Source organism: Echiichthys vipera, assembly GCF_963691815.1.
Source record: "Echiichthys vipera genome assembly, chromosome: 1".
Classification (NCBI taxonomy): Eukaryota; Metazoa; Chordata; class Actinopteri; order Perciformes; family Trachinidae; genus Echiichthys; species Echiichthys vipera.
Window position 1 is genome coordinate 21860694 of NC_139826.1, and position 12742 is coordinate 21873435.

The following is a 12742-nucleotide window of genomic DNA, read 5'->3' on the forward strand; positions in this document are numbered from 1 at the left end:
AGATACATGCTAATGAACATAAACGTTCACACTTTCTCATCCCTTTAGTATTGGGTTAGTGTAGTATTTATTCATTTGTATGATTATCTGGGTGGGAGATGCATCTAAAGAACAACTACAATGCCTAATTACGGCGTTCCATCTGTAGTAATGTGGATCTTAACCTCATCATGACTAACACATGTTCAAATAATTGCAGATTCTGCATTTGCCCAGCCTTCCTCTGAATCGGAAGGCCACCACAGTGTCAGACCACATAGCCCTTCCTCACATTGCCCGGCATCCCCCAATGGTCATCCAAAACCCCTTGGAGAGACATTAAGACCAAAGGAACCCCCTTCTCCAGCTGTCTATCCAGACAAGGCCCGGGGGCCCAGTGAGGGGCCGGTCTCTAAGAGGAGCTCCAGCCTGCTGAACAGCTTGCGGCCCTCACTCCCTCTGCAGGCTAAAGAGGGCCCTCGCAGCGTCAATGGACGCACCAAACCCTGGGACAGCTTCACCCCGGAGGAATTCGCCCAGCAGTTCCACGAATCTGTGCTTCAGTCCACTCAGAAGGCTCTGCAGAAACATAAAGGTAAGTCACACAAGCCACCGTTATAAAGATCTGTCTGGGGTGGTGACTAATGTGCAGTAGGACAGCGTAGCGACAAGACAGACCGGCTTACAGCTGGGAGACTGAGGGACAACCTAAAGGGTTTTCCACTTGATCACTGAATCATTTAGTCAGAAAATAAAAATTATGAAATTATGAAAAATGGTCATCATAATTTATTAGAGCTGAGGATTATGTCGTCACATTACATGCTATGTCCAACCAGCAGTCCCAAACATAAAAACGCAAATCTGCAAATTTGAGCTCGAACAAGCAAATGATAAATTAATTAATTGATTAATCCATTACCAAAATAGCTGTTAATAATCCTTTCACCGCTGTTGGATGAAGTACAACAAAACCTCCCTTCTCTCCCATCTTGTCCTTCAGGTGGAGCTACTGGGATGTCAGAGTCGTCCCACCTCCAGGAGTCCTCTGTCCACTACAACATTCCAGAGCTTCAGAGCGCCCCTGGCCGGCCGCCACAGCCCCATTCACAGTCTCACTCGAATGCGCATTCATTTCCCCATCCGCTCTCACATAATCACCCTCAGCCCAACGGGCAGCACTTCTCAGTCGCCCTACAGCGGGAGGCCTCAGGGACAAGGGAGGACCTGTCTGGTCCAGAGGACTCTGAGGAGGAAGAGGATGAGGAGGAAGAGGAGGCGCCTCCTTCCAAGTGGCATGGGATTGAATCTATTTTTGAAGCTTATCAGGAATATGTTGAAGGTAAGCAGCTATAGTGAACAGGCAGTGATGTTTATACTAATGCTGCTAACAAATCTCATAACTCTGCTGTGTTTATAGCTTTTCTATCCTGTATTTCATAACCCCCTACCCCTGAAAGCCATAAATATTTCATTGTATAGGTTCATAATTTAGTATTTTCCTTAATTGCTGGAGAAAAGTGTTTTCTATTTAAGCACTAATGTACAAACACATTATTTGATGGTTGAAAGCAATACAAATGAATTGAGTTGATTTTTGAGTTGTGTGGTGTTCTCTCGTCACTAGAGGGCAGTGTTCATCCTTTCTCTACACAATTCAGTTATGTACACTTAATGTGGATCAGGATTTGCACCAGAAGTGTAGTCAACAGAAGCTGAACATCCATCTGGTCTCTTTCATAGCATTCGTTTAGTGTCTCACTATGGGAACGCCTCCTGCGTGACCTCATCAGAAGCACAATAACACTACGCCAGCCCCCTATTGGCTGGCATTGATGACGCCTATGTCAGGGGGAGCAGGGACCCTCCCCCTATATAATAGGCTGACATAGCGAGAGTCGTCATTCAAAAACCTCTTCTCGCTTCTCACAGAAGCCTGTAGACGACTGTATATTGGTTGCTAGGCTAAACTGTTCACAGACTAGAGTGCACAACTCAGGTCACGGGCGCCTCGTTGCCATCTGTACGGTTATCTACTGACGTGAAAAATAGCAATATTTTTCGGACAACGGGTAGCAATACCCCTTTTTCAAACAGGTAGCAATACCTTACTCAAACAGGTAGCAATACCTTCCCAACAGGTAGCCATACCTCCAGAAGTAGAAATACTTTCTGCTCCTCCGCTAGCAGAGAGAAAAATAGCAATATTTTCCTCCCCTCTCGCCTGGTGGCTGCATAAGCCGTTAGACAAACCTATAAACCGGCAAGCGGTAATAGCATGCTAGCTAGCCATGGCTACTGCTATCACCCCGGTGAAGCAGAGAAAAGGGCCGCTCCACCTCCTCCCGGCCTCATTCCAGGGCAAGTTCAATGGGATGTGTTCCAGACAGAGTGCCAAAATCGGGCGGACTTTCATGCTCCGGTGCCCGTGCAAGTGTTACGAAAACAGTGTTTTCAGCGTTGTCACACAAGCACTTTCATGCACTCTGTAATAAAAAATGTCCCCACACGCTCATCCAGGCAGTTTGCCGAGGGCGCTGTCAAATGTGAAAAAATATACAAAAAAGTATATTTTAACAAACAAGTCTAACTTGTCTGCCATAACACAGCTCGTGGGGCCCGACATCCCCACGGCCGTGACAACGCAGGCGGTCCATGCGCCTACACGCCACAGTTTGGAGGCGTCAGAGCACATGGACAGTGTGTGCTGCGCGCCACAGCCGCACGAGGGCGCCAACACACCAGGTTTCACTGAGTGGCCGGTCAGCCCCCTCTCTTTACACAGGGAGAGCTGGGCTGCCTGCACTCAGTCGAGATGGGTATTAAGAACGATAGAGAAGGGCTACAGGCTTCAGTTCAATATCGCTCCACCACAATTCAGGGAAATAAACTACTCTCATGCTCGAGGCGAGTCTGCCAAAATTCTCGTGGAAAAAATTTCCAATCTGACAGAGAAAAGAGCTATCAGAGTGGTCCCCCCAAACGAAGCTCAAAGCGGCTTTTACTCAAGGTATTTCCTAGTCCCAAAGAAAGGGGGGAGGGGGATGAGAGCCATTCTGGACCTCCGTGCCCTAAACCGTTATCTAAGGAAATACAAATTCAGGATGTTGACACACGCTTCTCTGCTGCGTTTCGTGGGTGCAGGCGACTGGTTTGCGTCAATCGACCTGAGGGATGCCTATTTCCACATTCCCATATATCCTCCACACAGGAAATATCTGCGTTTTGCTTTTCAGGGGATAGACTACGAGTTTATGGTTCTGCCATTCGGTCTGTCACTGAGCCCAAGGGTGTTTGTAAAATGCACCGAGGCAGCAGTAGCCCCGCTCAGGGAGGGGGGCATCCGAGTGGCGACTTACATAGACGATTGGCTAGTAGCAGCTCCCTCCCGCTGGGAGGTGGCGTGCCATACAGAGGCTGTCATACGGCACCTGGCAGGCCTAGGTTTCCGGATAAATGCAGAAAAGAGCATGATGACGCCCAGGCAACGCATCACCTTCATAGGGCTCAACCTGGACTCTGTCCGGGCCAAGGCGGTTATATCCCAGAAGAGAGTGGATGTTATGCAGGCAACTCTGTCACTGTTTCGAAGGGGCAACATGGTTACCCTCAAACAATGCCAGAGGCTGCTGGCACACAGACTGATGGTCTGGAGCAGTGTGCACCTGCTGTCACTCAGAGCGACTGATGTACCAGGCGCTCTGAATTGGGGGGCGGATCTGTTATCCTGGGGCGATCCACTTTATGCAGACTGGAGACTTCACCCCGACGTGTGAAGCAGATCTGGTCACAGCTCGGGTAGGCAACAGTGGACGTTTATGCGTCGGCAGAGAATGCGCAGGGCCCCCTGTTCTTCTCTCTACGCGATCAAGGGGCCCCCCTGGGGGTGGATGCACTGTCACAGGAGTGGCCGAGAACCCTCCTGTATGCTTTTCCCCCAGTGGCTCTCATTTCTACCACTACCACTGGCTGGCAGAAATCTTTAAGCTCCTGTCCGGTCCACCATGGCCGCTGCCACTTCGCACGGACCTGTTATCTCAGGCACGGGGGAGATATTCCATCCCCAACCAGAGCGGCTAGCTCTATGGGCCTGGCCCGTTAGTGGTTCAACCTGAATACAGCAGGGCTTCCTTCTAATGTTACTGACACTATTCAGTGGGCCAGAGCCTCATCAACTATAAGCAAGGTTCTATAAGTTGGATGTCACAGCACCAACTCTAGCGCGTATGGTCCTGAGCGCAGGCTCTTCTTAGAGCATAGATCCTACCAAGTGATTTCCCACTGGGGACAGTTGTCTTCTTTACAGGCATGTCTGGCAATTTGGGAGTCAGTATTTTTCCCATAGTGAGACACGAAACGAATGCTATGAAAAAGATCTTAAGGTTATGGATATCACCCCGGTTCTCTGATTAGCATGAGTGAGTGTCCACCCTCCTTGCTAGATGCTAATCAGAGAACCGGGGTTATATCCGTAACCTTAAGGTCCTATCCTAGCCTTTGAAAACACAATTTGACTGCTGTATTTTTTTTAACCTTTAAAACACGAAGACATGCATCGGTAGAAAGTTAAATTAGCCTTGTAGCATCTGATGTTTAGATAGTAGATGGTTTGGATTTTGAAAAGAGGTCAACGTTCACTACCTCTAACTCCTAACTTTCTTGTTTTCTCTTGTATTTTCTCTCATTCGGTTTCGTCCTTTAGAGCAAAGTTTGGAGCGACAAGTGTTGCAGAGCCAGTGTCGAAGACTAGAAGCTCAGAACTACAACCTCAGTCTGACTGCTGAGCAGCTGTCTCATAGCATGGGGGTAAGGTGCACACACTTATTGTGCCTTCTAGCACTTTGCATCATCTAAGCCCAAAGTCATCAATTAACATTCCTGAAGAATGATAAAATATCTCATACAGTTTAACATGAATGACAGCACCTTATTCTTCATTATTCTCACATTGTGGTCTCTCCATTATTTATGCCATGTAACTTAACTGAAATCACATCCTTGTTGGGATTTTGTGTTAACTTTATATTTTCTGTCTTCCCTCTCTGCTCACCGGGTGGTGTAGGAGCTGATGTCGCAGAGACAAAAGCTGGCGGTGGAAAGGGAGAAGCTGCAAGCAGAGCTGGAGCACTTCAGGAAGTGTTTGACGCTGCCACAGACACACTGGCCAAGAGGTGGCCATTACAAGGGCTACCCTCCCAGGTGACCCCAACACGCCGACCCTGATGGCCACCAGGCCCCCGGCCACCTTCCCTTTCAGACTGACAACCAGAGTTTATTTTTCATGGCCTGTTCCACATGGCTCCATGGAGGAGAATATGGCTGGCTATATAAGATGAATGAATGAATTGAGTGAATGGATGGATGATAGATGAATGCAAAGGAGACAGGACCATACAGTGAAGGACAGACAGTCTTTGGATTGCGGCCAGCCAGGGACTGTGCCACGAGCCACTAATGTGTGCCAATGTAGCCAACACAGAGAGCATGGGACAGAAGTACCTGAAGATCAACACAAACACACACACACGCACCTGCTTGTCACACATTCTTCAGTCCCCGCTGCTCTATTGTTCAGTCCCTGCATCCCTTACCGCCACAGCTACACGGACAATCCTGCCAATGAGGGAGCAGCTACCCTTGGAGGGGTGTTGTCAAGAGACTTGAATGCTCCAAAGGCTTCTGGCCAGTCGGGACTGATTTTATCGCAGCTTTTGAACTGGAAATGCACTTAAGAATAAAAGCTGAAGAACTACCTGGTGGTACTGTGTTACAACAAAGAACTGTTCAAATTAGGGAAGAACTTAGAAAATGCACATTTTTTGGAAAGAATTAAGGAAATGTTTTATTTCGAAATAGAAAATTTGAGAATAAGAATTTTAAAAGGTGCTTCAGCCTTGTATTGTATATAATATGAAGACTTAAAAGAATTTTGTATGTTTTTATTACTTTAATCATTGTTCTTCTAAAGAAAAAAGCCTGCCATTTTTATATGTTTATGCTTTTTGGGTTGGAAAAGAAAGCCTTGCTTTTAGTGTTTGTACTGCTGCTGGCCAGAACAGCTCATTTTGAGAACTTTCACAGAGTGAGAGAGAACAGGATACACTTCTCTTACTCTCTCCTGACCTGGCTACAACCACCTCACCTGGCGTCTGAGCTCAGCAAAGCTTACTTAGAGGTCCTGAGACATCGTCCCCCATTCCTTCACAGCAACATGTCTCCCTGTTTTAATGCTCATCAACAACTCCTCTGGTCTGCGCAACTGCTGCTGGCATGACTAGTTAGCTTACAGAAACCAGTGGAGGTCCACGGCTACATAATTAGCAGTCTTTTTGTTGTTTCTTGTTTTTTTACTTTGGTCACTTGACATACTTGATTATTTTGTAAAGACATGAAGAATCTCTTAAGCAGCCAGCTGATGAAGCTGGTTCCTAATGCTTTATCCTACCATTGGACCTTTCATTTCACTTTTTATGACAAAGCATATATAGCATTGGACTCGAACAATATGGTTTGCATAACATTACGCCTTACAAGCCCTTATCAACAGTCATGAAAGGACACAGTGCCAAATTTTAAAAAACGGTAGCATTTTGGATTCTTGATTTTGAATTGAGATGCAATTCGGAAGCCAAACATTTGAACCAGAATAGCCATTTTCCAATGTTGAATACCTTCGACCCATATCATCTCCATCCTGTGTTTACCCCTTTTTAGGACCCCACTATCCGAAGTTGCCAACATGTTTTAAATAGACTGGAACTCACACAAAAAGTAGGTTCAAACCGGGCATTTACTACATATAACATCAGAGGTTGGATTCACCCAGCCTCATACCCATTTACAACCTCTTTCTGCAATTCATCCTCGTGGGCAACTTTTACAGACTTTTTACCAGCTAGGAGTTGCATAGATCATTGTTTTGAATGTAAGGGGATGCACAAGCTATGGTGGTGTTACAAGATTGGGGGACTTCAGTATTTTAAAGTTAAAAAAAAAATTGTCAAACTTTGTACAGAAAGTACATTTATAAAAACTGAATCCGAGCTACCCCTTCATAGATTCAATTACAAGTGCCTCAAGAGTTTGGGCAATGGACTTTGGACACATAACACCATTGATCAGGGACTTTACATTGAAGCGTCTACTGTATCTGTACATCTTTCAAAAATGTGCATGCCAAGAATTGACAACGAATTCCTTTATCTAAATGCGTCTCCGAGAACCAATGTAACCGTGACACCTTTTTTTTTTTTTTTAGCAAGTTAACAGGATCAGGTGTATACAGAATGTAGTCTGTCATTTTTTACAGAGCAGAAGCGGTAAGCTGCCAACGACCTGGAGAGGAAGGTGCAGTACAGTGAGGCCCCGCCCCCTTACCCGGCCTCCCTGTGTCTCCAACCCACGCACGCCCATGCAATAGCCCCATTACTCAGTGGAGGATGTCTAGATGCTGTGAAATCCTGTTTTTAAAATGTACTTGTTTGAATTCATTGTAATGTAATATATTCTTTGTTGAATGTAGTAATTAGGTATTTATGAATATATGGCTGTGATTTCAGACAAAAAAGAAAATAAAATATTTCTAAAATGTTAAATGTCAACAGGTGTATGATTTTGGGTGCTGGCAGGTGGGCGGTGTTCTTGGGAGGGTAAAACACTAATTATACATGCTATTATACAATCATCCAACCAATATTAATTTGTCACTTGTTTCACATTACAATTCTAATGAGTCTTAGAGTGTGGGCTTCCTGCCACCCTACAAGACATGCATTTGAGGTTTGAGTAATAGTTTTGTTGCCCTCCACTGACCTCAGTTCTGGAGGTGGTCCTTGGATGCTGCGCTGCGGCTCCCCACTACTTTAAAAAAATTTAGCATGGGTCAAATACAGGGCAAGAGTTCTCAAGACTCTTCAACCCAATCTCATCCCAACCTTTCACATTCGGCCATTTTGTCAGGATCCTTTGGCATAATTTTATCAATGCTGTGGGACGCCCTGCGTGGAATACTGGAGTACCACTATGGTCGCTGTTTTAAACACGGGGAACACTTGCTGTATATTAAATTCAAACAAAATGTTGTGGTTTGCTTTAGGAAACAAAACCACCTGTTCAGGGTTAAGAAAAGTTCTTGCGTGGGGGTTTACAGTTGAAAGCCCAGTGCATTTCTCACAGACGCTCAAGGGTGCCTTGTGTGTCTGCAACAAACTCAGAGGGCCGTGACAGAACAGTAGTATTTGACGCCCCGGGAATGACAGCGGCATGACAATGACAATTTTTATACATTGCTATTCAGAAACATACCAACAATGTTCGGTTTCCTTATTTTTAATACAGCAGCATCACTTTTTGAAATGTTTCGCTTGTATATTTTTTGGTGGTTTCTGGAGCCTTGCAACGGAATTTCGTTTGTATACATGGAAATGTGTGTGAATGACAATAAAGTTTGTCTAAGTCTTATCTTGTCACAAGTTTAATTTGCCCTGTGTGCTGAACTTAAAATCTTACACTATTAAGTTTGCACTGGCAACAAAAAACACTTAGTATTTTTGAACAATTGATTTATCTATACAAAAAAAAAGGCTAAACAATGGGGAAATGCTATCAAAGAGCCTACAGCAACTTATTCAAATGTCTTGTTTTGTCCAGGAAAAGACACTGAAAAAAAGAGGATATGTATATTCCATAGAAATAAACACAAATACATTTATTTTGACACTTATTGACATATACAAAAAATGGTGGCAGCTTAAAACTACAGTGAGCATTCTATGTTAAATTAAATATGCACATATCTCAAACAGCAGATACATGTAAAGCCTAGATTGCTTTTCATATGTACGGAGTAACACATGCCTCCCTCAAAACAAAAAACAAAACTTTAAACAGCTGAATAAAACTCATTTAGCTTCAATCAGCTATGAACACAAACCTTCTATATTCAATTCTGAGAAAACAGTCTTTTGAGTAATGAAGGGCCTTGTGAGAAAGCACAACTTTCAGGCCAAGGGCTTAGAATGTCGGGACGAGAACAGAGAAGAACCTGTTCTGCAGGCTTTGATCTTGTGGATTAATAGTCCTTAAACTGTCCCTTACTTAAACCAGGTTGCAGATTAGAACGTAGTTTGTACATGCAGTTGAGAGAGTCAAGAAGGAATGCTCGTATGGTGTTGATCTCCATCAGAGTCAGGTTGTCCAGCTGGAGAGGGAAGGAAGCAGAGTGTCAGAAAAACTCTTAACATAAGGACCAGTTCGGAATCAAAATCCAGCTATAATAAAATCACATTTATTCTTGCACAAGAAGAGAACAGAGTTCACTTCAAATCAGTGTCTCCCAGCATGTTCTGAAGTCAGTTCTCATAAACCGAGTTTTTTAACAGTCAGGTGAAAGAGAAACAGTTGTCATGGTTACATGTTTTGAAAACAAAAGTAGTTATCTCCAGAGTTCCCACAACAATTTGCAGTAGTCTCCTCAGCAGCCACTGCTTGAACTGGGCTAAAGGCTCCTTTAACGCAGTCCATGACAAAAAAATTTACACAGGGAGACAATGACTAATGACTACTGTTAGTGCTTGTGCTCACATCAGCTGGATCGTAATATGACAGGGAACCAGGAGGCAGTAGGGCCACAACATGAGAGGATAAAAGGATAATCCCAATTATTTTTGCGAGACATTGTGACCATGGCGGTTAATCCTGTTGATTAAGAAACAATAGCAGCGCTCCAAGGTTCAACTTTAATTTAGTTTTTATTATCTGAAAATGCTCTTTGAAGCACAAAAATAATCCCAAGGTGTTTTTCTTGAATTTCAACACAACCTCCAGTGGCAATCTGAACAAAGAATGTACATACTAAAATTGTGGCAATGCTGTCACTGGACAAATCAATAATTTGACTTATTGTTTCAGCACTACAGCATCCTGTTAACAGTTGGTGGGAACTTAATGCTCAGTGTGTGATGCTTTGGGATCCGTTTTACCTTGGCATGAGCCTCCAGCTGACTGATGAAGCTGTCAGCGGAGAGGCGGAGTTTGGCAATACGTGTGTCCCAAATGTCTTTGACCAGCGTGCGGATCTCATCTGCTTTAGGAATGTTGTCAGACGCACTACACACACACACACACACACACACACACACACACACACACACACACACACACACACACACACACACACACACACACACACACACACACACACACACACACACACACACACACACACACACACACACACACACACACACACACACACACACACACACACACACACACACACACACACACACACACACACACACACACACACACACACACACACACACACACACACACACACACACACACACACACACACACACACACACACACACACACACACACACACACACACACACACGCGTAAAGTAGATCCCCACATACACAGACAATAAGGGAGCATTTTATTACTATAATACTAAGAGCACCAGAAGAAAGAAGGTGCCAATTCTGCATGTGGGTCAATTTAGTTTAAATGACTCACTAGTTCAGTAGCAGTTTGGTCAGCTCCATGTAGTACGGACTGGGAACAGGGGTAAAGGTGTCCTCTTTCCTCTCAAGCTCTCGCATATCCTCCAGTTTCTCTGTGCAGTCAACAGCAGGAAGGTCAATCATTTACATTTTACATTTATTTACTGAGCCACATTGTGAAATGGAAGAAATCAGCATACATGTAAATATATTTTAGTCAAAGAAGCTCCAATTCCAGTATTTTCAGCATCTCAAGATTACATCCTCACTCAACGAGAGGAAGTGAAATGTGAAAAGGACGTCTGCAATATTTGAAGCATAATGCTGACAATATTCTATTGTGTTTCTTGCAGAAATGAATTGACCCTACAAACATCCTGTACCACCAAAGGCCGAGTTATTCCTTAGACTTGCATTGTTATTAAATGCGATACGATACGATTTTATGGTCAGAACAGGTCTGAAATTTGTAACATTACAGAAAAGAAAGAGGACACAAGAAAAGACAGGACCAAAAAATACATCCATTCAATATAACGAACAATATCACAAGACAACATTTAAGGCTCATCAGCATGCATTTGATTGACTAACGCACAAGACTGCAATTAAAAAATACAATTAAATTCACACCAGTGAGACACACTCACTGGCATGTCCCTACATTATGATGAACACTATAGTTTATTCTGAGTCAGAAATGCACTATTTAAATGCTAAACGGACTGCATTTATATCTCACTTTTCTAGTCTATCAACCTTCAAAGTGCTTTACAACACATGCCAACACACATATTATACACTGATGGCAGGGGCTGCCATGCAAGGTGCCGACCTGCTCATCAGGAGAGGTTAGGAGTTCAGTGTCTTGTTCAAGAACACTTCGATACTCTCTGTAGGAGCCATGAATCTACCGAATATTTGAGAACCACTCTTATACCTCCTGAAATAATATATTTGCCAAAAGCCTAAATGTTTAAGAAAAAGATTTGGCCTTTAAAAAAACAAAACTATTTTTTTTAGCTTATACATCTTGGGGATGCCTGTCAATGAAAGGGTAGGGTCTTAGGGTCTGGTCTCAAAGTATTAACAGGCAGGTGGTAATTGTTGACTTAAACTCTGCCGGACCGCAGAGCAGTGATAAAAACCCATGCTGTGTGGTGTAAGTATTAATCCAAATAAACACAAGTTTAAAGCAAATTCTTGTCGAAAGGATTCTTAGGTTGAATGTTGGTAATATGTAATAAAATGTCGCACTAGACATATTTATGTATGATGGAATGACACAGTCATGAAAACATCTTGGGTTTCAATATGTCAAATGTTGATACACAGTTCTAGGTTAGCAGTGATCATCTACCTTTCAAGATATCCAAAGATCCTGGCAAAACTGGTGAAAGACTTCTTTGCACTTTATCTTACCAACATCCATCCACGCAGGAGGAACGATCCTACATTTCTGTCTCTGTTTGAAGTTCAGGGCCAGCCACACGGGAACATCGACAGGCAGTCCAGGGTTGAAGGGACCCAGGTCACCCTGAGGGCACAAAGACACAGGTTATATCGCGATACAACAAATCAGCTCACACGTCTCGTCTTCGTGATAAACATAAGCGGTGTGTAGCTACCGAGCCATACTGAATCTCCATCGTATATGTCAATCCGACTGTAGGTTTGGCATTTGTTAGCGTCAAGATCTGACCAAACAACTCCAACTGTTGTTTAATCGTGTGGCAAGTTATTGACAAATACACTTACATTAATGACTTACTTACCCCGATCAAATAGATCCTGTCTAAGCTGAAGTTTGGTATTATCGTCACCATCTCTTTCTCAGCGAGGAACTCTACCTCCGAGGAATCCATAGCTGTCTGTTTGGCTAAATTGTTGTTTATTTCCAATAGCTTTCCCCCCTCACATCCGCACTGCCGCTTGTTCCCGCGCAGCAGCGTGAATGGACCAACCTACAAGGGCGACGTAGGACGAGACAGCTACGTCATAACCGGAAGGCGTAATGTCGCGCGGTGAGCGCTTTGTACCGTTAGTGTGCAATTTAACAACTTTGGGTCTGTTGTTCATAATAACACGCACTTGCCGTATCAGAAGCTTTAGAGAAATGCGACTGAGTTGCGTTGCCGGTGGGCATTAACCATTGCTCTGAAAACACTGACCGTTCCTTTTTCTGTGCGCTTCGTCGGGACCGGAAATAATAAGTGTGTTTTTGGTTTTGTAGGTGTTTTTTTGTCATTTTAAT

At 43.9% G+C, this 12742-nt stretch overlaps 2 protein-coding genes across 3 annotated transcripts in view; one reads left to right on the top strand and one right to left on the bottom strand.

The window, feature by feature from the left end:
- The window catches only part of gse1b (Gse1 coiled-coil protein b), a 176516-nt gene extending 169040 nt beyond the window's left edge, over positions 1-7476 (top strand). For both annotated transcript variants that reach the window (XM_083915480.1, XM_083915481.1), the window contains 4 exons: positions 200-574; positions 983-1321; positions 4682-4785; positions 5042-7476. In XM_083915480.1, coding sequence (XP_083771606.1) covers positions 200-574; positions 983-1321; positions 4682-4785; positions 5042-5182 — 959 coding nt within the window. In that variant the 3' untranslated portion in view covers positions 5183-7476. The remainder of the gene's footprint in view (positions 1-199; positions 575-982; positions 1322-4681; positions 4786-5041) is intronic.
- A 1512-nt stretch (positions 7477-8988) lies between these two features.
- On the bottom strand, positions 8989-12353 carry gins2 (GINS complex subunit 2; the record flags this gene model as incomplete). Its single annotated transcript, XM_083921439.1, has 5 exons — positions 8989-9178; positions 9960-10086; positions 10502-10601; positions 11911-12025; positions 12264-12353. 5 exons carry the CDS (start codon positions 12351-12353, stop codon positions 9050-9052), a joined length of 561 nt encoding a protein of 186 aa, XP_083777565.1. The 3' UTR covers positions 8989-9049.
- Between the last annotated feature and the right edge of the window lie 389 nt (positions 12354-12742).